We start from the raw sequence: 26991 nt of genomic DNA, 5'->3' as shown, positions 1-26991 counted from the left end.
ATTAGTACAGTATCTACATTTTATTATTGGCTGGTTGCTGCAAGCTAAACGAATACATTGTTACACACTCTTAACTTCAGTTTTTAGTCACAATAGGTTATAATGTAAAGAATTATAATTTATGTACTAGGACAACTAGCAAGTGCAAACACTACAAAATGTTGTCAACAAACAGATCAGCTTACCTCTGCTTCAGGCCGTTGTTCTGCTTGTGTAAGGTTTGTTCATTTTTTTATGATGTACCAGACCAGTACAGATTGATGCTACTTAATTCCCAATTTTTTTATGCGCCCAAACAGTGGCATCTTTATATTTATATTTTTGTCATCCCTCCAAGGTGCTGTCACTTTTTATTACTTTGTTTTAGTTGTATTACCTCCAAGTTCAAGGTTGGCTAATCTCTACACAATAATATCCTCTTAGTTTTGTGTTTTATAAACAATCGTCTACAAAATAAAGCGTAGAACTAGATTTCCTGCACTCCGACATTAAATGATCTGGGATGCCTCTTTCCTTTAGTAAAACTCCTAAATCTGCCTCTGTCACTAATTGTATGTCACTCGAATGTATTAAATATTGTCAATTCCTCAATTCCAGTAGCAAGTGGGATGTGCATACACAAGAATCCTTCCCCCGTCGCTTTTTAAATTTTGTTCAGTCCTCTTAACAATAAATTGCTGTTTAAGTAATTTAAACCACTAGGGACTGTAGTCTAGTGGTGTGTGACTCTCATTCTTGTTTGGAGTCCTTCCCTCATTCCTCCTAAAACTCCATTCCAAATGACAGTATCTTTAGACCTTAACGTTGAATTTTCTTTATCAAAAGTTTATCATTGCTTGTGTTTGTTACTTATTGTTGCGCTTTAGTTTTGTTGATTTGGCTCAGCAATTTTTGTTGTTAAATTCTTTTGGCTTTTAGATTTATGTACTCTTGTTCATTTTTACTTTCTCCCCCTATACCATAGTATATGGAGAAAGTATTGTTTTCGTCAAAATTTTCGAGTTTGAGTTTTGAGTGGATATATTCGTTTTGGGTCCCCCTGGACCCAAAAAAGTGGTTTTCGAAGTGATGTCTGTGTGTGTGTGTGTCTGTGTGTCTGTGTGTCTGGATGTGTACAGAGCTAGAGACTACACCTGTGGTCCGATTTCGATGAAATTTGGTATGTAGGTTCTAATCCATGGTATCTCCAGGCGTTTTTTTCATTTTTTTAAAATTTTGATTTTTAATGGGGATTTCCCCATAAAAACCCATAAAAAACTGGAAAAATTTGATTTTCTCAAAAATGGCTCGAACGATTTTGATAAGAATTTAGTATGTTGTAGCCCTTTAAATTCTGAACAAAATGGTACAAATCCCATTTCTGTAAAAATTACGGTTCAAAAGTTATAGTAAATTATGTTATTTTCCCATAAAAACCCCATAAAATAACAAAAAATGGAATTTTAGACAAAAATCCGGTTTTGATTTAACATAGTATGTTATAGTTCTTACAATTTTGAAAGTTTTATTTTTATTTTTTAGAAATTTTGATTTTTAATGGAGATTTTCCCATAAAACCCCATAAAATAACTGAAAAATAGGATTTTCCCTAAAATGGTTTGTACGATTTTGATAAAAATTTAGTATGTTATAGTCCTTTATATTCTGAACAAAATGGTACAAATCTTATCTCTGTAAAAATTACGGTTCAAAAGTTATTGTAAATTATGTTATTTTCCCATAAAAACCCCATAAAATAACGGTAAATCAGATTTTCCCAAAATTGGCTCGAACGATTTTGATAAAAATTTAGTATGTTATTGTAGTCCTTTAAATTCTGAAGAAAATTGTACAAATTCCATATCCCTTTATTTAATCTCACCGCTTACGCATGATAAAGGTTGTTGACAAACTTATGGGAGAAAGTATGTGTCAGAATGCTGATACCGTTTATTAGTTTTAGACTATTATTGATTTTTTGCTTAATGAGTTTACATTGCTTTCCAAAGATTTATGTTTTATAAATTAGGTATTCGTTCTTCCAATTTTTTCAATGCTGCTTATACTGTATGTATTTCAAGGGTGTTGAACCTTGCAATCGTTAAGTTTTTCTTCTGCTTAGCTGTAATTTACCTGCCGTCTAATTATTTGTAAAAATGTTTGTACAAAAAAGTTGTAATTGTACACTATGGTTTGTCTCATAAATAATTATTTCAATTGCATTTAACCCCAAATAATGTATGTATCGATTATCTGAATCAGGTACCCACCCTATAATTCCTATAACTATCTTAAACTCACCAAACTACTTTAAACAAATTTCTATTTTCCACAACAGTGTGGTATACTTTTGTCCTGACTCTCTGCACTTAGGTGCTCGGGTACTGTTCTATCGGGGGACTCACGTCCTCCACAGCTCGAGGGTTGAGATACAGTATTAAGTGGCTGCTATACTGTCTGGGGCTCCATCTGGGGTTCTCAGTCATGATGCATACAACCCTCAAACTGAGGCGGCAGAGCCCTCCGGTCACCATCTTCTACGACTTGCGCAAATGGTAGGTTGGGGGCAGGGTAGCCGAGTGGTTATAGTGCTAACAATCATAAGGTTGCCGGTTTGTTCCTGAGAAGTCAGTTGCTCTTTGATGGTTCGAAACTGGACCCAGCTGTTCCTGTTCCTGAGCTTTAAATAAATAATACTGGCTAATGAAACAGCTGATCTTAGTTGGTATTTTTTGTTACAATAGAGAGCCTACATTGGTGGGTCCATTATTCTGGCTTGAGAAACAGAAAATTTTATTCTTTTTATGCCAAGAAATCTCTCTTTCGAAATCTAAAATACTTTAGTTGAGTATTTTTAGATATTTATCAGATCAGATAAAATAAAATTGTTATTTTGCCTAATATTGTAAAGTTTTAGAGATTCATGTACAGATAGAAACTTTTCCATTCAGGTAAGTCTGCTATAACAAAGTATAGCAATTTATAGTGCCTTTTAAAAATTGTATGATGGTTCCACTCTATACATAATAGCGTGATTTATACTCTCTGTTACATAGGGTTATGAAATTCATAACCGCATCCTAATACTCCTAATACTTTTTTTCATTTTTGAACAGTTTTAAATCAATAGAGACAAATGCTGATTAAGACGGAGGTCTCAAAGAACCAATGGTAGGATGAGGAATTTCCTTTTGAAGAAAAAATCTATAAACAAAGTTTATGTCTTAACTGGTAACACGGTAATAAAAATATTGAGTAACTATTATTTCTCAGGTGTTACTTGGCTGCTCTACTGAGTACAGACCATCAGAAGATCAGACTTCTTCAAGGTCTGGAGGACTTTGACAGCAAAGTTGACGATCTAAATCAAATCACCCTTGTACAATACAACCCTAGGAAACGTGGGATTCTTTGGCACCTTCTGTACCATCTAACATACACTGTAGGCACCAACGTGGTGTCTTTCACTTTCTTTTACCCTACAAACAAACCATTCTTAGGACTAGTGTTCGATCTCTTGGTGAAAACATTTGCAGGGGAAATGGGGTTTGTTAACACCATAGTGAATGTAGTGTTCTGCAGTGAAATATGCTATCGCTACCGTCTCATCACCACTTCTTGGGTAAGCTGATTTGTAAAAAAACTGTACTGTTAAGACAATATGTTATAAATATTCTCTACTAGCTGTCCTGTGTACATATCACCCACCCCCTTCCACCACGCCTAGCCATGAAGACAGCTAAACAACCCCAGAGCTGTGTGGGCCAGATGTTTTTGGAAATGAGCAATAAACACTCCCCCCTACACCCCAGGTCCTAGCGCGGCCGTGCACCCAGACTGAATGCAACTAGTAACACTGCTATTTCATTGTCAAGTTGACCCATAGTAAATCAAGTAAAGGGCAATCATTTACTATATGACTCATTGTCTGAATTTGAGCCTTACAGTACTTTTTTGCCTTACAAACAAGTCGTATGACTATAGCTTAAACTTGTTCTTCTTGTCAGTACACTGTTTATCTCTTATATGAGCTCTCAAATTATTCCTAGTTTTTAAACAAATTTGTCAAGTACCTATGTAACCTATATTAGCTAAATATTCAATAAAAAAGTATGAAACATCTTGTGATAAAAACATTACCTTCACAGACTACTGTCTGTCACCCCCAGGTCTACCACAAGGAGAGGTTGAAGGACACTCCTGTCGCCCGTGTGGTGGTCCAGGAACGCTGTCGTCTGCTACACGCCCAGCTGACTGACCTAGCTGATCTCCTTAGCCTCTGCTACGGCCGCTTCTACGTTGTCAACCTCTTCTTTGTGTTTCTCGAGTCCATGATGTTTCTCTACCGCATCATCCTGGTTCAGTCTCAGATCGCAGGGAATGTTCAGTCCGTGCTGTATCTTGTAGTCAATGTTGCCTCCGTACCCGTCCTGGCGTGTTCCACTAGTAGCATTATAATTGCAGTGAGTGGTAACACTGTAACTAGTTGTAATGGATCAAGCCACTAATTATCTTAGTTATTTTGATATTTAAGATCTTAAAATATAAAATTAAGGATGATTTCTGAATATTAACTTTATTTTTTAATGTCTCACACAGTATCGAAAAATATTTCCATGTTCTGGATGAAAACTGTGGCAATTCTGAAACTACGAGCACAGCAAACAAAACTGACTTTTAAGAACTCGGGTTCTTTAATAATATGATGGATCCAGAATTGATTACCATAATAATTTTTATGACAGATGGCCAACACAAAGTAGAATGTACATTAAAATATCATATTCTTTCTCTAGAGGACGGGTATCTTACAAGAGCTGAGGAGAGAGAGATTTGCTGGACTCCCCAGAATGTGTGGGGAACAGGTAAGCTAGTTACTGTATTTTAAATGCCAAATTTTAATAATTTGAATAAGTTGATAATATTGATTGTTTGATAAACTCTTTCATCACACTGCGGCAAAGAGCTTGGACCATCAGCTGGAGAGGAGGAAATCTGCTGGAGAGGAGGAAATCAGCTGGAGAGGAGGAAAATCTGCTGAAGGAGGAAAATCAGCTGGAGAGGAGGAAATCAGCTGGAGAGGAGGAAATCAGCTGAAGGAGGAAAATCTGCTGAAGGAGGAAAATCTGCTGGAGAGGAGGAAATCTGCTGAAGGAGGAAAATCTGCTGAAGGAGGAAAATCTGCTGAAGGAGGAAAATCAGCTGGAGAGGAGGAAATCAGCTGGAGAGGAGGAAATCAGCTGGAGAGGAGGAAAATCAGCTGAAGGAGAAAAATCTGCTGAAGGAGGAAAATCAGCTGGAGAGGAGGAAATCAGCTGGAGAGGAGGAAATCAGCTGGAGAGGAGGAAAATCAGCTGAAGGAGAAAAATCTGCTGAAGGAGGAAAATCAGCTGGAGAGGAGGAAATCAGCTGGAGAGAAGGAAAATCTGCTGGAGAGGAGGAAAATTAGTTGGAGTCCAGTAAACTTATCCAACACTCTCACAAGATACTTTTCAAAAAGGCATAAAATTAGTGGTTTTAGCGAATTTCCCATATAGGGAATAAGCTATTACCGTAGTACTCACGGTAAGACCTGGACCCGGGACCGATTTTTTTTTTCGTTTTGAGGTCCCTAGAGGTCAAAAACACCATCCGTTCAAATTCATATATATATATTTATATATATATATATATATATATATATATATGTGTCCGTTAGCGCGATAACTCGAGCAAAAATGATCCGATTTTGATGAAATTTGGTACAAACGTGTAAACCTACGTTTATTCGAACGAGTTCGCGAACCAGCATGATCGGACCATGGGAACGGGGGTTTATGGGGGCTTTTATGGGGTAAAAATGGGTTTTTCTCATTTTTGACCCAAAAAACATAAAATTTTGCAATTTATTTCGAAACTATTTTGTAGAGCTTAAAAAAACAAATAATTTAGTATATTGAAGCGTTATAATGCGCCTAATGGTTACGGAGAAAATTCCAAAAAATTGTAAATTTAAAATTCCCATGTTATTCTTATGGAGAATAAGTAAACTGTTGTAGTTTGCTTGTTTATAAACATATTTTGCCCAAATTTGGAAAATGTTTTTATTTCTTACTAACTATTAACATTTTACATAAAAAACACTTTTACCCTCCCTGTTGCAGCAAACCTAAGTATGTTTTAAACTGATTCTATTTAAATAGGGAATACATGTGATAATTTTAAGGAGACATTTTATACACTAAATCCATTCAGGGAAATGGAAATTCGCTTAGTCTGCAGGTTTGCTGCGGCGGGGGTATTTTTTTCATTATGATCTCAATAAATCTTACAGTCATATATGTAAAATTGTATCAGTTGTAAAATAATCAAAATAATAAAATAATCAAAATTAGCCCTTGAGGGAATAACTAGACTGTGAATGAGCAGAAAGCTTTGCCCGGCAACGGCTTGCCTCGGGGGTATAATTTTGGACAGCTTTACATTTTGCCTGCGGGCATCTTTTCGACGTGCCCTGCCTCGTCTGGTCCTGTAAGCACCTGTGTAATTCCCGTCGCACAAGACGCCCTGGGGCAAAATGCCATGTCGCGCCCCGCACCATCCGGTTCTGTGTGGCCGGCCTTACTCAACCAAGAAAGTCTTAACGATATTCGCATGAAATCCTGTGTGAGAGTCATGCTCGGACCATGAACACCTACTCGCCAGCCTTGTGGCATTATATACTACCATCAGACAATTTTTAACATGAGTTTAATTCTCACAATGTTCCAATATGATCTACATTAAAAAGAAACTATACTCCGCTTACAAAATTTAGGTGGTTTGAGGGAAAGAGATTTCATCTCCTCCATCTCACCCTAACTAAATGTTGTGTATGCACGGTGTTGTAAATGTTTTTTCTATGTAGGCCTACATGTCAGATGTGTTTTTACATTTTACATTTTCTTATTGTTAGACCGTTGGAATTCTTTTAAATAAAATGTGACTATGTCTGTTGTTAGCTTGTAATGTGCTGAATGACTGAATAAATGCCTTATTAATGCCTAACTTTGAAATAACAGCTGATAGTTGATCAGCTGATATATAGAGTAATAAAAAAGTGGTGGGGTAACCAAGTAAACCTTTTCCCCTTAAACCACCTAAATTTTGTGAAAAGACTTTAGTAAAGAAACATCTATACCACAAATTGGAATTTAGGAAAATGGACGCCTCTTACACTAATTGCTATAGCTATTATTACTCCATATGTGGTAAAATAAAAAGATTATTACGAGAGCATAAATTAAACAGGAGACGGATCAGGTATACATAAGTGCTACACCTTGACTTTGAACTCTGTTGACCTTCCAGCTCAGTCACTTAACACAACAAAACATATTGGCCATTCCAAGGCCAAGACTTTGTACAAATATTGATTCTGTTTTATTAATTTGTTTGCAGATAATCTTGTTCATCAAACAGCTTCATAGAGACCCTCTTTCCATCACAGCTTGTGGCTTCTTCCCCATCAACAGACAACTCATTGTCTCTGTAAGCCAATCAGTCTGTAGGGATACAACTCCCATCTATAAGTACCAACATAGCCAGTTTTTTACTCAAAGAAAACTTAGTTAAACGTGCATGTTATAAAAGTGCTTTGCAGTTGAACTTATACTTTCTTTTTGAGTTTTTCATACTATGATATTTGATAGATTAAAGTCGAAAATTAATGCTTTATGTGCCTCTGAAAATGGCAATGGCAATCTAGATTTAGCGACATTAAGGAGGATATTTAGGGCAACCAATATATTATCCACAGTTATCAACTCTGATTTGAAGATACTGGATACTGGTTCAACTTCTCAATAACAGCATTATAGCTTAATAGTAGTAATAAAAGTTAACACAACGATAGTACGGTAAGGTAAGTAAATAATAAGTGGTAAAGTGAACCTTTTTGATTCTATAACAGTAGGAAAAAATACTGCAGTTAGTTTTGTCCCAACTTTATGTAGTATTTATTTTATTGATAATGATGAAATATTTCAGATGATAGCATCCATGACAACTTACTTTATGGTGATCATCCAGATGGGAGAGGAACTAGGAGTCCTAGTAGCTAAACTGTTTGGGTTAGAATAGATGCAAAAACTAACAAGTTTTCAGAGGTGTACTAGTATATTAGCTGTTAAGGAATTCTTACTAAACAACGGACAACTGCAGTTTGATCCTCATTAGGACATCACTAAAGGCTGTATGACATCCTTCATGAAGCCTACTCCAGCCGCAAAAGCAAACTGCGAAGAAACCAAGCAAAGTTCAGATTATTTTTATAAAAAAGGCAATGTTACAAGAATATGAAGTTAAAGACAATTTATTGATATGATCAATATTTTATACCTTTGAACTATACTAAAAAATAGTATAAAATACTAAAATTAGCATTCAACAAAACCACCTTGCCACAGCAAACCTGGAGATTAAGCAAATTTAATTATTTGTAGTTTTTTTTATATAATAAAACAGTATATAATAGTAAATTTTAATTTGCATTTCACATTTAGTATAACAAATTGACACAGTTATAGTACAGATTTGGTGCTAGTATGTTTTTCTTTTTTAATTTTTGTTACATTTTCAAAGCTTGTTATGAAGCAAATAAATTTGCCAAATTTTTTAAGTTCTACGTACAAATAAATGTACAATTGATTGATTCTCCATAAGGAAAACATGTGAGACTGTGTTTAGCTCTGGTTTAATCATATATATGTAACATATCTCTGGCAAACATTAATAATATACTGTAGATTGTTTTTACTTCTAAATTTGTATAATGTTTAATTTTAAAGTGTTTAGTACAATTTTAGATCACAAATTGATTTGGTGTCCCTTTAAATGTTTGATCAAAATGTAATCATTTAAATATTTCTAAGTAAATTACCACTTTATAATTTATTTTAAAATTCATATTTGATTAAATCAAGTTTGATAATCTTGAATGTGAAAACAATTCTCAAGCTGAGTTGGTGTTCAATAATTGTCACATCAGCAAATAGCTGGTGTTTCTAACTGAGTGTGAAATATGTATTCAACTGTCTGTTGGCAGTTTGTGTGGCTCACTACACTGAACTGTTTATTTTATCTTTGGTTTTTAATATTAGAGAAGTTTGATCAATATTTAATTAATTGGTGTATAATGTTTAGTCTGAACTGTTCAACTTACGTGAGTGATTAAAGTTGGTTTAGAAATTACAAAAAACATAAAATTTTCCTGATTGTTGTAGTAGTGTAACATGGAGTTCAACATTGGAAGTATATAAGTTATACGTTACATCACATCATGGGTAAATATACCTTACAAAATATTATTGATGCAATAAGTGATTTTAAATTACTTATTAATATAGAGGTGAGAATTTTATTACTGTATTAATAATAACGTAACGGTATTGTAGTTGATTTTATTATCATAGATTACATATACGTAAATTTACTGATTTATCACTTTTGTAGATCAGCTTGAGACTATTTTAGTAATAATATAATTGTAAAACACCGTTGAAACAAAAAAAGAAACAGGTGACGGCTTTTCCAAAAGTCCAATACCGGTACCTACAGAATAATAAGCCTTCTGTAATAACATTAAGAGATACTGTAAGCTTTTAAAGAAGAGTATTGTCGGTTGAAAGTCGCTTTTTTATGTCTAGCAGTTGTTTTAGACCATTTCTAAATCTTGTATCATAATCATGGTCAGATTGATTCAGGATGAGAGTGGCAGAGTATTCTGTTGAAGTCAAGAGAGAAATTTGATAAATCCATGAGCTATTATAATGGTATAGGCTAACTTTTGTTTGCCTGTAACACATTTATTTGAAACTTTTTTTTACTTATACAGTTATGGACAAGGGAGTAAGTTCCTACTTATTCCCTTGTTTGAGGTGCAGTTAGTTGTATTCAAACATAAAATAAATTAAAACATATTTTATTTTGTTCCTTGAAGTTGAATAAATATGTTTTGAGGAGAAGAAAACCAAATATTCTTTTGAACCAAACCCATATCCTACATAATTAAATTTAACTTAATTTATATTTATTATACATACTCGCCAAAGACTAGCTTACACCTAGTTCACATAGCCTACAACAGGTAAATTGTGCCTTCCTATTACACATATGATCACAATCATATGGTTATCACAAATACTCCGCTTTCATGTTTTATTTGCTTAACCAAACTAGCACAGTAGTTCCATGATAAACTACACTCTATGTTTTGTGTTAACAGTTTAAGACTCTTAGTTTTTTATAGGACGAATATGGTAAGAGTTTTTAACATTTCTGCCATCCAACACCATATAATGAAAGATCTGAATGACAATATCTAAAGTAAAACTGAAAACACTTTTCGTCCATGAGTACAACATATTAATTTAAATGAACAGTTTTTTGGGAATTGATTAACCTAACATTTTATCCTACAACAACGTTTCAATGTACACATAATTTCTTTTAAGCTCTTCAAAAAACTGTACTGAAAATATAGGCATTTTCATGTTTAAGGGTGAAAAATATAAAATAAACATTTTATTCATTTGCTAGGTCAGGTATTGTTATAACTGGGACCATTTTGAATAATCAAAAAGCTATAATAGTGGGTCTATTTTGATTTTAAATATTAGTTTTGTTGTTTAGCAGTAATTAGTTTAATTGTTAATGATCCCAAAAGCGAAGCATTATAAAAAAATACCCACAAAATATTTGAAGTTTATTTCAATATCCATTCTAAAAAATACTACTAACAAATCAAATACAAATTATTAAAAATGTTTTGATTCCTTTACAAAAAAAGTTCTAACAAACAAATCAAATGTTTCACTGTTTTAGGCAAACTATGCAGTGTTGACCAAATTTCGACTATGACAGTAAAAGTCGTGTAGAGCAGTTCAAAGAAAGTGAATGCAAAGCGGGTCATTGAATGCAAATGAGTGATGCGGGAGTGATGGGGGTTGAGTGAGGTAGTGATAAACTTGTTATCAGAGAGATCCTGCAAGAGTGATGACAATCCTGAGCAAACAGAGGTACCAGCTGATAAGAGACTTGAACTGTGAAGTACTACATCCTTGGACCTCCAGTTGTGCTTACAATGCTTTGGGAACATTCTTACAAAGCGTAAAAGGTAGCACCAAATTCTTCTTGCTAATTTATTTGGTGAGTGATTCAGCAATATAATCTTTCCATTTGTATTTGTCACATTTTTACAAGGTTAGGTTTTGGGTTGTTGAAAAAATTTAGAGAGGAGTGATACATTTTATTTGGTATAAATATTGAAATATCAACAGTGTTTAGTTTTTCAAGAAAAGTACGATGGGCATGCCTTTGAAGCTTGGAAACTAGACCGGCTGGATAATATTCAGGATTTTTTTGTCTAAGGACGCTAGGCACGAGCCCGGGATTGTTTTTCACATTACTTCAGGCTAGACCTAGGGGTTACATCATTATCACATTTATTAGTGATTTGTTGGGATTTGAACCCGGGACATCAGGAACCGGTGTCTCGCACTCTTAACCACTAGGCCAGCTCGCTCCCCCAGATTATATTCAGGATTGAAACAAATTCAAAATATATCCGCCTAACGTAGGCGGAGCCAAAAAAGATAGGCAGATATACCGTCCGCGATGCACAAAATGCTAGCGGATATCCGCCTATAGTAAGGGAAGGGAGCTATTATGCAGACCTTGACATTACCAAAGATTCCTTCAATGACATTATTAATGATTTTGATCAATTACTTTACATTACTTGGTCAAAAAGATAAATTACTTGATCAACTCCATGATCATTGACTTGAGAATCAAATGCATGATGCCTTTGTTGATGTAAGGACTTTGAGACATTTACTATTCCTCATACACATCTTCTGTTGTGTTTAGCTTCAGAATCTGCCGAAGAAGCAGAGCTACCAGAAGCATGTGCTGCTACAACAACTGGTAAACTTCTGCAAGTCCTGTCTATTTGGAGGATTTGCTGGAGGAACTTCAGTAGCATGTATGTGCTTTCTCAGGTAATAATCACGGTTAAAATTAAACTTCCTAATAAATTAATTACAAAAAGTATGTAAAAATGAACACAAGCACAAGAGTGAAAAATTCACAACGATAAAAAAATAAGTTATAAATAAAACAATTTGACAGAATTAAATTGACTTTAAATGTTTTTCAAGTTGATTGTCTCTTTTCATCTAAACGTTTCTCATCAGCCTTTTTCATGTATCTAATTGAAATGACCGACTGCTGTTTTCTAATTATTCTGTTGTTTACAGATGGATTCTAGGAAGATACACTCCGTATACTTTAGGACTGATACCAGGCTTCATAGGAGGAGCTGGAATATTTATTGAAGATAATTCAAGAAGAGAAACTAACCTGACACTTTTCATTGCCATGGTAAGTACGAATAAGACCAGGACAAATGTAGTATTGTCTGAAAATAGTAACCATCCTCAGTAAAAATTGTTCAATAAAACTTTACGGAGTACGGACAAGTCTAATATGACTTCCAAAAAAACTCGACATGTTTACACCTAAATAATGATTTACTATGTGATACGATACATGTGAAAGATGATGTATTGACTGTCAAATTTGAATAGGTGCTCACACTGTTAATCAACCGATATTGAACCCATATCATCCCTTACAGGTTGCAAATTGGGATACTGAGAGAATAAAAATTGTGTTCTTGCTATTATTCATCAAACTAACTAGTTGAAATTTTATTATTTTAAACTAGTAGTTCTGTGCCTCGCCACGGGGAGAGAACGCAGAGAAGATATGGTGATTCTACATCGCCTTGTCCAATGCAAACTGTTGGTTGATTAAGCGCTTGTTCTAGATGTAAATTAATTTTATCAATGTCCATAAGTTATCACAGGGAAAAAATACTCTACAGAGATGCGTTTATTCCAATTGGAACACATGACGTTCCTTCCAAACTCTAAGGTTTTTGTGTCACTTTATTATTTAGACATTTAACTGTAAGATCAATTGCTGTGGTTTAAAATATATAATACTCAACTTATAAGCAATGGTTGAAACGGAATTAAAAGTTATGAGACCAATGGATTTTATCTATATGATAATGACGCATCCCTCTAGGACTAGCCAGAAGTGATGTGTAAAAAAGGAACTGGGCTGGAGCATAGCTTCCTATGATTTGAAGGTGGGACATACAAAAAAAATAAAATAAAATAATGAGTATTAATTGTATTCCAATAACGCTTGTGTCAACACTTTTTTCAGGTTGAGATATACCAGAAATATACCTCAATATTGCTATTGCCAGAACATACATGTTGTACCTTTAATGTAAACCAAGTAACGGAATATCTCATTTTCCAGTTTGCCATGATGTTGGTAATCAAATACTTAAGTTGTATTATGTTGTTTGCTAGGTTTCTGATCTCTACCTAAAGGTGTTTAAGGATGAGAAGGTACTTGAAATGACTTTGACCAAAGAGATTCTTTTGTTTACGACGTGCAGTTCCCTCTTGCTGTACTGCCTGAGAGCTTTTAAAGACTCATACACGGTACTGTGGTAGGTTCCAACATTAGTGTTCTTGTAAATGTCTACTTTGACTAACGTGAAGTAGACGTTCCATCCTTAAAAAAAAACCGATGTTAACCTTTGGATACTTAAGTAGGTAGACATCCTGTATAGGGTGAATAAAAATTCAAGACCTCCCCATGTAATACTTTTCTAAGTAAATATATAGAGATACCCTTTTGGTGGTTGTGCAATCTTAACAAGAATTTTCATTTCACGGTTTTGAAAATTTTGAGTGTTCCCTAAAAATCCGGGATTCTGGGGGAAAATTTTTAAACGTAAACTCCCTTGGAGTGACACATAATTTTGAAGTGTTTACAAAAACTTGGAATAGTGAATACCAGAGTTTGCTATATCTTCTCTATCTAAAATGGTCCACCCTGTATGGACCAGCTGTAGTCTATTTTCTATTTAAAAAAAGACATACGTTAATTGAATGAACCACTCTCAGATATAGTTTTTCCTACTAAGATAGTTAATCTGACATAAAAGATGCTACAACGTTACACAAGTCAGTTTAATTTGGTTGGTGTATTTGCGATAGGAATTAGTAATTTACCTCAGTATGTTGGTGGCTCAACTCAACTATGTTCATTAAAAAGTTTTTAGTGAAACCTTTAGCATTGCCATGGAATGTTAAGTTCTATCAGTACTAAAAGGTATAGTGTCCATAAATTTGTTTACAAACTTCTTAGTTGAATTCAACCACTGTTGTAGTGCAGCTGAAAAATACTGCTAGTGTTTTAACAATGACAAAAATTGTAAGGAGTTTGGTTGGAAAAGCGGTGGAAAAGAATCCATCCTGACATATGCACCAACACTTCACGCTATCACAATATTTCACTTTCACTGTCACTGAAAACTGAAAACACAGGAAAGTTTACCTAAACCAAAGAAAGTTTTTTTTGTGCTAGGATGTATACAACTCATTTAGATAAGCCTGCTTTCCCTCAAAAACCCCTGAAACTTGGGTCCATGTACTTAAAATTACATTGTGGTCTAGCATTTAATGTAATCAAAACTCTTAGCAATAAAACAATAGTAAAATAATTTAAAAATCTCAAATAACCAATGGGACAACTTTATTTTACAGGCCGTTCACCCCTCACAAGCTCCCTAACGACCCAGAGAGAAGAAAACAATGTCCACACTCTGGCGAATGTTTAGAGGATATCAAAAAGGTATTGTCTCGCAAATAGTCAAAAGAAAATATTGACACCACACCAAAAATGTTGAAAGGAAATGTGTGAAGAAAACATATAATCTTAGCTAATACTCCTTGTTTTAGAGTTTGAACTTGATTTAAGAGTCAATCTATATAAATACAAATTAATGTTTTGTCTGTGCATTACATAGAATGGTGCAGTTTCTGGTTATTTTTACGATTCATAGCCTAAAATATATGAATGAGTCTTCTGAAATATCTCAGAATATCTTCAGAAATATCTCAATTTCTGATTATTTTTCTGTGTTTAAAAATTAGCGTTATCTTTAACATAGAGATGTCTACGTTTATCAATAGTTAACGATTATAGCTAAATATTCCATGTTTTAGATTTTAGAGCTTTGGTATTATGGTAATCAATCTAAATCGGAATCATTGGTGTTTGTTCCAGACTGCTGTGACATTTGTATGTTATGGTGCAGCTCTCCAATGCTTCAAAGTCCTGACATTGAACTTTCTAAAGTTATTTTACAAACCAAGTTCTTTTTTCAAAGCTTTCTTTAAATTGGATAATTTGAGGCTTCCGTTTTTCGCTGGACTTTATGTATCTTTGTTTAAGGTAAGTTGAGAGTGTTTAATTGATGATGCGTACAGTAACAATTATGTTTTTAAAATTTTAAAATGTTTTGATTGATCACCCTACAAAACGGGATACACAAGGAAAACTTGATAACAAAAATGTACTGTTTCTGTACTTTAATGTGCTATTTCTAAAAACAATACGATTTTTTTTAGATTAGGTTGTTACGGCACCGAAAAACCAGAGTTGCATCTTTTGAGGCAAATGGAGTAAATAAGTGTGTAAAATGGATTAGATGAGAGGATTGTTACTAAGATCAGCTGGTTTCTTAGCCAGGATCTTAAAAATCCAATCTATATAATTAATACGCTACACGAAAGTTTGTCGGTTGAACTTCTCCGCCATTTCTTAACCGATTTTATCCATTGACGTCTCATTGGAAAGAGCGTGTTGCGTAGATTTGCAAACTGACGTTACATTTTTGAAAAAGTCCCTTGGGCTCTGCCCCAGTGGCTTTGAAAGTTCCCATGTTATCCTTATGAAGAACATAATTGTTTACATTTTGATCAGCTGTATAATTTTATTGCTGTTATTTACTTTTCTATTCAATGAAACACATTGAGTACATTTATTTACTATTTGAGTTTGTGTAAACATAACCCCAAAGACGGATCGTGTTAGTATGGTTGTATCTTAAATTTGTGTATTTATCGTTGTTTTGTGTCGCTATATTGGATTGTGTTAGCATGATTGTAGCTTAAATTTGTGCATTTATCGTTGTTTTGTGTAGCTATAATTTGTTTATTATTTGTTGTTTATTTCTTTTAAATGTCTCCGACGCAACGACAACGAAACATAGACAGGAGGCGCAATCGTGATAACGACCGCAGCTACAGAACAGGGGCGCGTAATAGGCTTAACTCATCACAGTCTGAACCTGAACCTGGACAACTTCAACTATTTGGTTACAAATGCACCCTAGCACTACCCCAAAAAGACTTTTCGTTCTCAATTGGCCCTCTATTAATGACCTGTGTTACCTGTACAGCGAGGCATTTGGAGAAGGAGAAAACCGGCTGGAATTCTTTAGGTTTATCAATAACGAAGATAAACAGGGTCTGAGTTACACAACGGTAATATTTGAGTTGACTCTTTTAAACTCATTGTAAATATGACTGTTATTCAATCTGAAATAACTCCTGTAATACTTTGTAATTGCTCGAATTCGAGCAACATGTACACTAGTGATCAATGAATGAGTGACACCAATAATAATTTCTAGTTAGACTGATTTTTTTATATTTGACTAGCTGTAACCCGCGGGCTTTGCCCCGTTTAACTTCTTAATTTTCAAGATTATCTCGTTCGCATGGCTCAATCACGTCCTGGTTGAAGTTTGTTCGCTACGCTCACTCACCTTTAGGTTGGAGCTCGTTCGCTACGCTCACTCACCTTTAGGTTGGAGCTCGTTCGCTACGCTCACTCACCATTAGGTTGGAGCTCATTCGCTGCGCTCACTTGCCTTCAGGTTAGCTCGTTCGCTACGCTAACTCGCCTCCAGGTTGAAGTTCGTTCGCTACGCTCACTCACCTTTTGGTTGCAAATTAGCTGTTGTCATAAATGTAAAAGAAATAATAGTGCTGCACCCTGTTGGTAATCCTTGTAACTTTAATGCTATTGAACATCATAGAACAGAACCAACTTGTTTAATTTGAAACAGCTGTTAAGATTCAATAATTCCATTTCTCATAAGGTTAACATGGGAAACTCCAGAGCCACTGGGGCGGAGCCCGAAAGGATTTTTGAAATAAGAATATGCCTATATGTTAATCGGGAATGTGAGCTATCATCATGCCAAATTTCAGCCCAATCCGACCAGTATTTTTCGAGTTTACTTTTCCCATACACACATACACACATACAGCAACCACCTCTTTTTTATAATAGTATAGACTAAGCATGGAGTACATGTATACCCAATAGTACATGAAATGAAATTAAATGAAATGAAAAATCATTTATTTATACAGACAAAGTTAGGGCCACATGGCCCTTTCTTACACTTAACCTGTACTTTAAAACATAATATAAATATTTTAACATAATCAGCTTATACAATAAAACAAAACAGAAATCATAGATACAGAAACTTTTATAAAAAATCAGTAAATTTTAAAAATACTTACACACACACACTCACCCACACATACATAAAAGTCAGCGACCGCTATGCGCACAGGCCCCTACGACAAACCTACCATGGCCATACGTTCAAAATAGAGATTTTTTAGTGCTGCCACAAACCGGGAACGACTATCGAGGGATTTAATAGCTAAAGGGAGATCGTTCCAAAGACGGCAAGCAGTTACAATAAAGGCTCTGTCGTAAACTGCGGCCCTATGGTGAGGCATACGCAAAGTTAATGATGCATGGCGTGAGTATCTGACACTTTCTTCAGCTACAAACCTAAAATCATCTACAAAATATTTTGGAAAATTGTTTTTTAATATTGAATAGGTTAGCGAAAGAATTTTGATTGATCTCAGATCACATAGCTTTAATAACTTAGAATGAATGTAGAAAGGTGTGATGCGCTCACTGCGTCTTAGATCATAAATGAATCTTAGGCAGTAGTTCTGAGTGCGTTGGAGAGCATCAGCGAGGTTTACAGTCATGTCATTGATCACAGAGCTGCAGTAAGTGAAGTGGGGAAAAACAAGTGATTTAACCAGGTGACCAAGTGATTTAACTTTATGTGCAAAGGCAAGAAATTCTGTAGCTTTTTAAGTGAGTGGATTGATGCAAAAACACCTTTTTACGGATGTCTACTACCGCATCGCCCCAAGTAAGTGTCGAGTTGATAGTAAGCCCTAAGTTTTTGACCTTGTCATTGTAAAGCAAATCTGTTCCATTTATAGTAATTGGATTCGTCGTCAGAAAGTCAATAGAGTTCCGTAAACGTGGATGACAAATTATGATCGGTTTAGTTTTTTCGTGGTTGAGTCTGAGTCCGTGTTTATTAGTCCAAGTAATGATTTTCTCAATATCTTCGTTCACTCTCAGAACACTTTCGTTGATCTGTTTGGGTGAAAAATGTGTATAAATCTGTAAGTCGTCAGCATACATGTGGTATTTACAGTGTGTGAGGACTGAGCTCAAGTCATTTATGTATAGTACGAACAACAGAGGACCAAGAATGGACCCCTGAGGTACACCACTAGTAACTGTCTCCCAGTCAGATCGTAAGTCATCAACCTCAACACACTGCCACCTGTCTGACAGATAGGATCCCAGCCCAGCCAGTCCAATACACCATTTGAAAACCCTATGGCCCTTAGCTTTTCCAAAAGGAGCTTATGATTTACACAGTCAAAGGTTTTAGAAAAATCAAATAGGGTAAGAATCGTACCCTGCCGATGTTCCATTGCTAGTCTAATGTCGTCCGTCACACGTAAGAGTGCTGTTTCTGTACTGTGAGCTGCTCGAAAGCCAGACTGTGAGTTGCATAAGATATTGTTTGCAGTCAGAAACTCAGTGATTTGGCAGTGCACGATTCTTTCAAGGCCTTTAGATAATGCGGGCAATATACTGATCGGCCTGAAATCCTGGCAAGAAGCAGGTGCTGGAATCTTATTTAAGGGACGAATTAGGGCAGACTTCCAAGAAATCGGGAATATGCTTTGCCTTAGAGATGCGTTGAAAATGCAGGTGATAGTGGGGAGTATAGCAAAGAGAATGTCCTTAATGAAGGGAATTGGAATGCCATCAGATCCAATAGCATTACTGCGAATACGTCGAATAGATTTCAGAACATCAGACTGCAGTACAGGTTTGAAAGTAAACTTGGGGTATCCTAATTCTTATACAGGGGAGTTTCTTAACTCCGTTATATAACTCTCAACTTGTTGTTGATTGATGCTTTGACCAAAGGAAGAGAAGAATGCGTTTAATTCATTGAGAGGAACATTGACTCTCTGTGCGTCAGGTTGTTTCCCAAGCCCAAGACTTTTTACGTTACGCCATAAAACTCTAGATGATTGGTTATTGTTTTCAAAAAGCATACGAATATGTCGTAATTTTGAATTCCGCAAAAGTTGTTTAACTCTATTTCGAAAATAACGATACTGTTCCATTTCTTCTTGATTCCGGGAACGTTTTGCTCTCCTGAAAAGACAGTCGCGCCTAGCCATCAAGCTGCGTATTTCAGGGGTAATCCAAGGCACTGGTTGTTTTTTGGTCAAACGTTTTGAAACAATTGGAACATGTTTGTCAAACAGATTTATAATTTTGCTGTTTAGTTCATTTAACATTTCATCAAGAGATTGAGAATTTTCTATTAAGTGCCATGGCGTTTTCTGAATATCTGACATAAACTCAACTTCATTCATATTCTTAAAATCCCTATATTTTATAAATTTAGTCTTGGGTTTAGGTGCCTTAACTGAATACACACAAAATATGAGATCATGCTTGGATACTGCTGGAACTGGAAGCTGCCCATGATGTACAATGTCTACAACATCTGATACTACTATTAAGTCAAGAAGAGTGTCAGACTCGGCAGCATGATGTGTAGGGTCAAGTGGGAGTATGTTAAAGTTACATGAGTCGAACAATGTAGTACATGAATACTGAACTATAATTTCCGAGATTTTATTTTAAGGTAGGGAAGTTGAATATCCGTTATATTCTAGGGGGTAAGCTGTGCTCTAGTCCAGACGACGGGCAGAGATGAAGCCTGGCACGCACTGCCAGCTGGAGTAGTGGCATCCCTGTGCTATCTGATCCAACCTAACCTATCTCTGGCACTGTTTGCGCTCAGTAACCTCTCCCAGGTGAATATCCTCAACTAAAAGGTCTAAAGTGTTTTCTTCTTAATTTTTTTTTATATTTTGACTGCATGTTACTGTAGTATACTAAGTGTGGTGATCTAAAGTACAGTAGACTCTCGGTAATCCGAATAATATAGGACTGTGATACTGCCATATCAGTGAAAATACCGGATTACTTTAATGTCATCAACAAAAATACTTAAAATGAATGATTGTGCGGTCGGAAAACTGCTATTGACACGATTGCGGAAGACGGAAATAATGTCTACAATACCGCAGGAGATATTCATGATTTTGCCGCTGATTACCAGGAAAATCTATACAAGCAACGGTTTTGTCTTCTAGAGAACTTGAAAAAAGTAATCCAAGAGTAAGACCTAGGTCTCACTTTAACTAATGTTTAAACACTCTACTAATATTTTGTAGACTTACAGATGGTTGATTGTTGACAGATATTATGTAAGGAGTTACGGAGGAGGTGGGACCTACCACGTTGGTATTACAAAGAGATAGCCTTCATGGTGTGTATGGGACTGCTGTACCACGCGAGGGCTGTGTTTCCACACTGCTTCCCCCCGTACATGTTTAACATCATGGACACGGTCACTGTGGGCAGGTAACATACAGTCACAAAACTACTTAAAATAAAATGTGGCCCAACCAAAATGTGGCAAACGGCAACTAAAAATCAAACACACATTAAAAAGGTTGGTTCAGGAGTCAACTATCGGTGAACAAAGTAAATTGTAGTATGTAATGACTATCTGTTCTGTCTCAAACTATGATACATGAGTTAAATTGACCTCTGATGGATTTTATTTCTGAATAACTTAATTAGTTTTTATTTATTTGATTTGGAAGAAAAGTCTTGCTTTATTCTCCAATGACATGATCAAAACATTTGTATACCTCCTACCCTAAAGTTAGATAGCTACAGTGCTATCCTGTAGCCCATTTCAATAGTAGAAAACTTGTTTACCAACGACCGTTTTTAAACTAGCCTTTTCAGTTCAGTTCTTAGAATTGAAAAGATTCAACCACAGTATTGTTTACTTACTAGTACAAGTTTGGACCAATGAGGTTCAAGGATTCAAAGAAAAGAAGTAAAATTGTAATGCTTTGAACGTTAACTTATCTGCTGTTGAGACCATTTTAATTGAATATACAATTAGTGAGCGGTTGGGATAATAAGTAGTGGCATCACAATTAGTGGCAATGAGATGCTATAAACGAAAACTTAACTTCTCTTATATAGAAGTTAAATAAGAGTAGTGATTGTTTGTAATTTAAAAACGGTTGTACCTATGGTAGGTCAAGTAGTGTATGCCACGTAATTAGCCTTTAAAGACACTCATAGAAGTTTTAAAGCCACTCGCCAAGGCTTGTACCTTAAATTTTTCTACTTGTATCTTAAAGACTATCTTCAAACTACTAAACCGTACTATTATTAATTAAATGAATTGTTACAGGGCTGAAATTGTATATGGACTGGTGGAGAAGCATTTGCTTATAAGAACTGTTTAAGTGGATACAAAGACAAAGACAATTTGAGTTTGGTCGCAAGCATGACATAATCTTGCCTCAGAAGATGAAAAAATTGTAAAAATAATTTATAAATAGGTTTTGTAATTTATTAAATGTAGTTATTAAAAAAAGTCATCATTGGATTTACCTAGTATTCCCATGATCCTTTGGTCTTTTACTATATACCTCAGGCAAATTGTAAATCATTGGTTGACGATTAGTGATTATTATTGTAAATGGCATGTGTTAATTATTAATGTATTATTTTTTCAGAATTAGAAAACATGTGGCTTAAAATCTTACATACCTTAGTGATTTAGAAACAAATTATAAATTACTTGGCGACCATAGCAGCTCTGCTCTTAAGCTATGTATACAAAAGTGAAATTAAATACCCTTTTTTTAAACCTTATTCGCGGCACAGAAAACTTACTACTATAACCCAGAATGCCAACCGCATGGTAAAAAGCATTAAGTGTTTTGAGAGAGCTTTGCCTGTCAATCGTAGGCAGCGCCACCAGCGTTGCTATGCTGAGTGCATGGCAACGCTGGTGGCGCTGCCTACGATTGACAGGCAAAGCTCTCTCAAAACACTTAATGCTTTTTACCACGCGGTTGGCATTCTGGGTTATAGTAATATGTTTTCTGTGTTCGTGGTCTTCCACTAACACGATACATTTCAACACTGCATTACCATTCTTACCTAGAAACAGAACACGAAAATCAATAAACACACAAATACGCAATGTTTACTACATCAGCTGGTATATTTAAAACAGCTTATACAGTAGAAACACAGTAGGTATGAGTATGTCCATTAGAAAATGACTGGATCTTTGATGGCCTGTGGGGCAGAGCAGGGGTAATTTTTGACACTTCTGATATTTTTCCCAACGTCCTTGGACCTTAAGCTTTAAAATGAATCCGCAACAGACTGATTCACATATGAAATTTTCATTATGGCATTCATAATATCTATTGTCACAATTATCGGCATGTTAAGGCATCTGGTCTGGACATCCTAGCAATAAACAAGGTTTACTGCAATGAGCAGTTGTGTTAGTACAGGGTGGGGCAATGAGAACGCCACAATTTGTTTTAGCTGTCACATGTTAATTGTTGCAACAACGAATGATCAGCTGTGCATAAAACATCAATTAAACTATGCCATTTTAGTAAATATGATGAACAAGGCTATTAACACTGAGATTTTGATGTGCAAACCTATTTTTAAAATAGTGGTTCTTGTGCAAAAACCCAGAGATTGTTTGGACCACATTCCATCCTCGGTCAACATGGCACTGTTCCAGATTGGAAAACAATGGTGAACTGGGTAAAATTATTTAGGATAAACGCTTAAACCTTAAAAATAATCAGTGGGTGCCGCAAAACTCTTTGTACACCAGCAAATGTTGAAAGAGTGCGAGTCGCAGTAACTCAACGTCCAAAGAGATTTACCAGGAAGCTGTTGTTGTTGAAAGCTTTACGTTGGCTCCTTTTTTTGAAGGGGGGGGGGGGTTTCTAATAAGCTACTTGAAGTTCGAGGTTTTTCAAAGTCACCCCACAGATTTGCTTGAACCGAAGCTAAGAATTGTCCAAAAACCAAAGTGATTCCTGAAGAAATGCTGGAGGAGTATTTGATGGAGTTTTCAAGTGCCTAATGTCAAGTAGGACATGGACGTCACTTGCAGGATTTCGTTCTCCAAAAATGGAAAAATTACTTTGTTAAGTTAAAATGGCAAAAGATAAGCTGTGTTTTGATGTGCTATTTATATCCATAGGGTGAATATTATTGAGTTTGTACTGCTTATAAATTGGGGCGCTTTCATTGCCCTACCCTGTATAATATGAATTAACTTTGCAGAAAAATAATATTAATAATATTGCACCACATTATGGTGATACATTCAGTTTATCACTTAATGTAGGTGATCACTTATTTCACTTTTACACTGGAACTTCATATTTTTTTTTAACTAATGAGTATTTCAACCCAGAAGATGAGTGTTGCTGACTATCTTCTACTCCGTTCACAAAATTTTGGCGGTTTGAGGAAGTTTTTCTGGGTTCCCACCACTTTTTTAGCCTAATGTATTTATCAGCTGTCGGCTAAGAGAGTTCCACCCGCCGGCTGGTTACTGTGTAAACATGATCCTACAAAAAAGAACCTCGTGGCATTGTTAAAGTGTTTATCGAGTTAAAATAAACTGACGATAAAATAAACTGAGTTAAAATAAATTCAAAAAGATCCTAACTATGCACTGGATGAACTGAAAATTCTTAATTATTTCTTTAAGTATTTAAAAAATCATTTTGAAATTCTGTAAATTAGTCTTTTTCACATGCGATTTTAACTTCTAAATAATAGTTAAAAATTAATTTTTCCCCCTCCATTGCAAGCTCTGATATGTTAAGAGCACAAAATCACACAGTCGTTGGAAACAAATTAGATTTAGAATGTTGAGAGCTTTTGCAATATTTAAAAGCCCAATGATTAAAGACAACTATCATGCTCGCACGGTAAAACATCACTTACCGTAACGTAATATACTATTACGGCATGGTTGTTCATCATATGTGTAGGCCTATCTGTATGCTTTGTGCCTTGTAATGGGTGTTGAAATAAGCAAAAACTATACATTTTGTTTTGTGTTAGAATTATTACAGCACTTGAGTTGTTAATCTGAACTTATAAACAAGGTAATAAAAATAATTTAATTCAAATGAACAAATTAAAATTATAAGCCAGCCTTACTGTAAAAACATCAAAAATAAATTCAAACATTTTTTCATTTGTGAATTTGTTATAGTTGTAATAGAAAGCAGGACTTCTAAAATTAAATTAATTTGAACTGTGAACATGTCTTCTGAAATGAAAGATTCTGAAGTCAGCTGATGTGTTCTTGTTGTGATATAATGTTGACTTTTTGACACAACTAACAAAAATAGAACACTTGAGTGAAGTAATTAAAAATTTTGAAATTTGGTTTTAAGTGATTGAAAAATATTGAAGCTCGTCAAGATAGTGCAACTAGTTGGGTTTATTGAAAATTAATATAACAGAAATAAATATTCCAGAAGTAAGTTTTGATTGGTTTTGATTATTTTGATTTTGTGTGTGTAAACAACAGAGACTTATGTGAATGTGAAGGAACAAGAATATATTTGTTATATCTACATAGAATTCACTTAGTCATTTAAATTAAATATTTTACTGACAGTTTCTAATGAAGTTAAATATGATGTCACTTGCACCTCCTTATTTCAAATAAAATATACAATGGTCAGACAAAGTATATAAAACATCAAAATATTGTCATACATATCCAGTAGTGCCAACCTAAAGTTAAATCTAGTTAGAAACTTATAAAATTAAGTTGTTATTTAGTTTCATAATCTTAAAACACTATAACTTAAGTAGCGGTGCATTAACATTGATGTATCATTATATTTGATATGGAAAGTTTGGTTTCTAACTAAGCTAAGTTTTGTTTTCGATAATTTTATTGAAATAGATAATGCGATGGAGTCAGATATCAACATTTTGCTTTATCTTAAAATACTTAAAGTAGCATTAAGAGCAGTGTATTATTATAACTTGAAAACCAGAAGTAGATGCAAAGCTAGACTAGACAGAAAAGAAAAAAAGTTGTTTTCTAGTGAATTTTCTCTATGTTATCAAATGGAAGCTGCTATAAACTAGACAGGACACAACACGCGGCAAAATGACACGACATGCCATTACACTTGCGGATTCTGGTTAATTCCCAAAAGAGCATTAAATCTTTCTTATAGTCATGTTTTGTTACGCTGCATGTAGTGTCCTTTCCCATGTAGACAGTTGGACTGTACTAGGCAGGAAATGGAAATAAAATGGACACGGGACAGGAACTTTCTTTTTGGATGAAATATGAGCTCAGTTAGGAATTTTTTGGCTACCTATGCGTGCATACTATAGAAAGAAATTGTTCCTATCAGATTCCTTCCCGTGTCCCATACGGAGTAGCCCTGGCACAAGAATTTGTCTGTTATTTCCATTCCTTGTCATGTCCGTTTCTTTTGTTGATTAGAGTAGTAGCCAAACCTATAGATGTAAACATATCAAGTGCAGTTGAACGGGTTCAACATCTTTTATACTTAAGAAAAGTGCCCATACTTAAGAATTTCCTTACTAATTTCAGGAAGAGTTTGGAGAGCCTGCCCTGAACTATTGGCAGCCATTGTCAAAACCTGTTCCAGTGGCACCAGTTGCAGCGGACTGTATGGCAAATAATTATGAGAACCCTGGTTGGGCTTATCAAACCCCAAACTATCTCCCACCCCCGTACTTACCTCCCTGTACTTCCTACCAACAGATGTATCCTGTCAACAACGTTTTACCACCGTACATCCAAAATCAGGTATGGCAGCTTTATTGTGGTTGTGGCGTTAGGTGTTAGATAGCTCTGATCATTAGAAATAGGTTAAATTTAAGAAAATAACAATTTTGGAGAAGACAATGATAAGTTATTTAGAATACAGTAACTAATTCATATTGTAGCATCATAGTCATGACATAAACTTTGAATATTGCAAGTATACTTTTTTTCCTACGTTGTAAAATCATGATCATATTTTGATGTTCGATAACTCTTGAGTGTGATGCCTACTAAATATTTCTCTGTTTTATCTGAGTTAATTGTACAATGAATTCTATACTCTTTTGGCTATACAGTTTTATTACCAGGTAAGGGATGGTTTATAGATTGTGAAGAGCTTTTACTTGGTTAAAATCTCAAAATATTTTGTTTATGTAAGTCAATGAAACAAACATCAAAACAAAATTATATTGGACAGAAACACTCTTAGAATTCTTTCCAGATAATCCTCATGATGTCAAATATTAGAGAGTATGTTTTACCTATGATTCTAATCTGTCGTTGGTTTGTTTTTACCACCACAGGAATGTGACTTTTCACCGCCAGTGCCTATTGAGGGAGGAGCAAGAAGAAGAATGTCACAATACGCTCTAAATAACACTAGCTATGATCTGTTTTCACTATCAGCAAATCCTGGCTATGAACAGGTAGTTAAGAAAATACTATGCCTATTAAGAAAGAATTTTAGTGTTCACCTCCTAAATAGCTGTCCAGCCGTCAGAGCGGAAATGTTGTTGCGCCCGTTTTTGCAATTTAAGTTTAAAAAGTGTGCTACAGTTGACAATCCCGCTAGTTGTGATGTAATAACTGAATACAATAAATGAAGGTTCTGCCTTGAAATGCCATCAGTTTCAAAATTGCTAAACTAAAGTTTATGTCCAAAAAGTTGTTCATGGCAATGTCCAACATCACACAGCAAATAGCAAACAAGA

At 35.1% G+C, this 26991-nt stretch overlaps 1 protein-coding gene across 2 annotated transcripts; it reads left to right on the top strand.

The window, feature by feature from the left end:
- Nucleotides 1-9230: 9230 nt before the first annotated feature.
- LOC128990753 (transmembrane protein 135-like) lies at nt 9231-21659 on the top strand. Of its 2 annotated transcripts, none has more exons than XM_054413309.1 (10): nt 9231-9281; nt 10822-11145; nt 11869-11999; nt 12258-12381; nt 13389-13531; nt 14634-14721; nt 15157-15324; nt 19980-20120; nt 20570-20733; nt 21587-21659. In XM_054413309.1, the coding sequence occupies exons 2-10, from the start codon at nt 10993-10995 to the stop codon at nt 21639-21641; spliced, it is 1167 nt and encodes a 388-aa protein (XP_054269284.1). In that variant the 5' UTR covers nt 9231-9281; nt 10822-10992; the 3' UTR covers nt 21642-21659. The 2 variants fall into 2 exon arrangements, with proteins under 2 accessions (XP_054269284.1, XP_054269285.1); XM_054413310.1 differs by lacking the exon at nt 9231-9281 and adding an exon at nt 10227-10256.
- The last annotated feature ends 5332 nt before the right edge of the window (nt 21660-26991 follow it).

The sequence above is a fragment of the Macrosteles quadrilineatus genome, unplaced genomic scaffold (genome assembly GCF_028750875.1).
Source record: "Macrosteles quadrilineatus isolate MER2022 unplaced genomic scaffold, UCM_ALF_1.0 Scaffold_3__2_contigs__length_128488019, whole genome shotgun sequence".
Lineage (NCBI taxonomy): Eukaryota > Metazoa > Arthropoda > Insecta > Hemiptera > Cicadellidae > Macrosteles > Macrosteles quadrilineatus.
Note: the sequence above shows the minus strand (reverse complement) of the source record. Positions and strands in the feature narration are given on the sequence as shown.

Bases quoted from the DNA above. Each gene is read 5' to 3' on its own strand.
- LOC128990753 (XM_054413309.1), top strand. From the start codon at position 10,993: ATGACAATCCTGAGCAAACAGAGGTACCAGCTGATAAGAGACTTGAAC. The intron at 12,382-13,388 runs GTAAGTACGAAT...GTTGTTTGCTAG, and splicing joins TGACACTTTTCATTGCCATG to GTTTCTGATCTCTACCTAAA. The intron at 20,734-21,586 runs GTAACATACAGT...GAATTGTTACAG, and splicing joins GACACGGTCACTGTGGGCAG to GGCTGAAATTGTATATGGAC.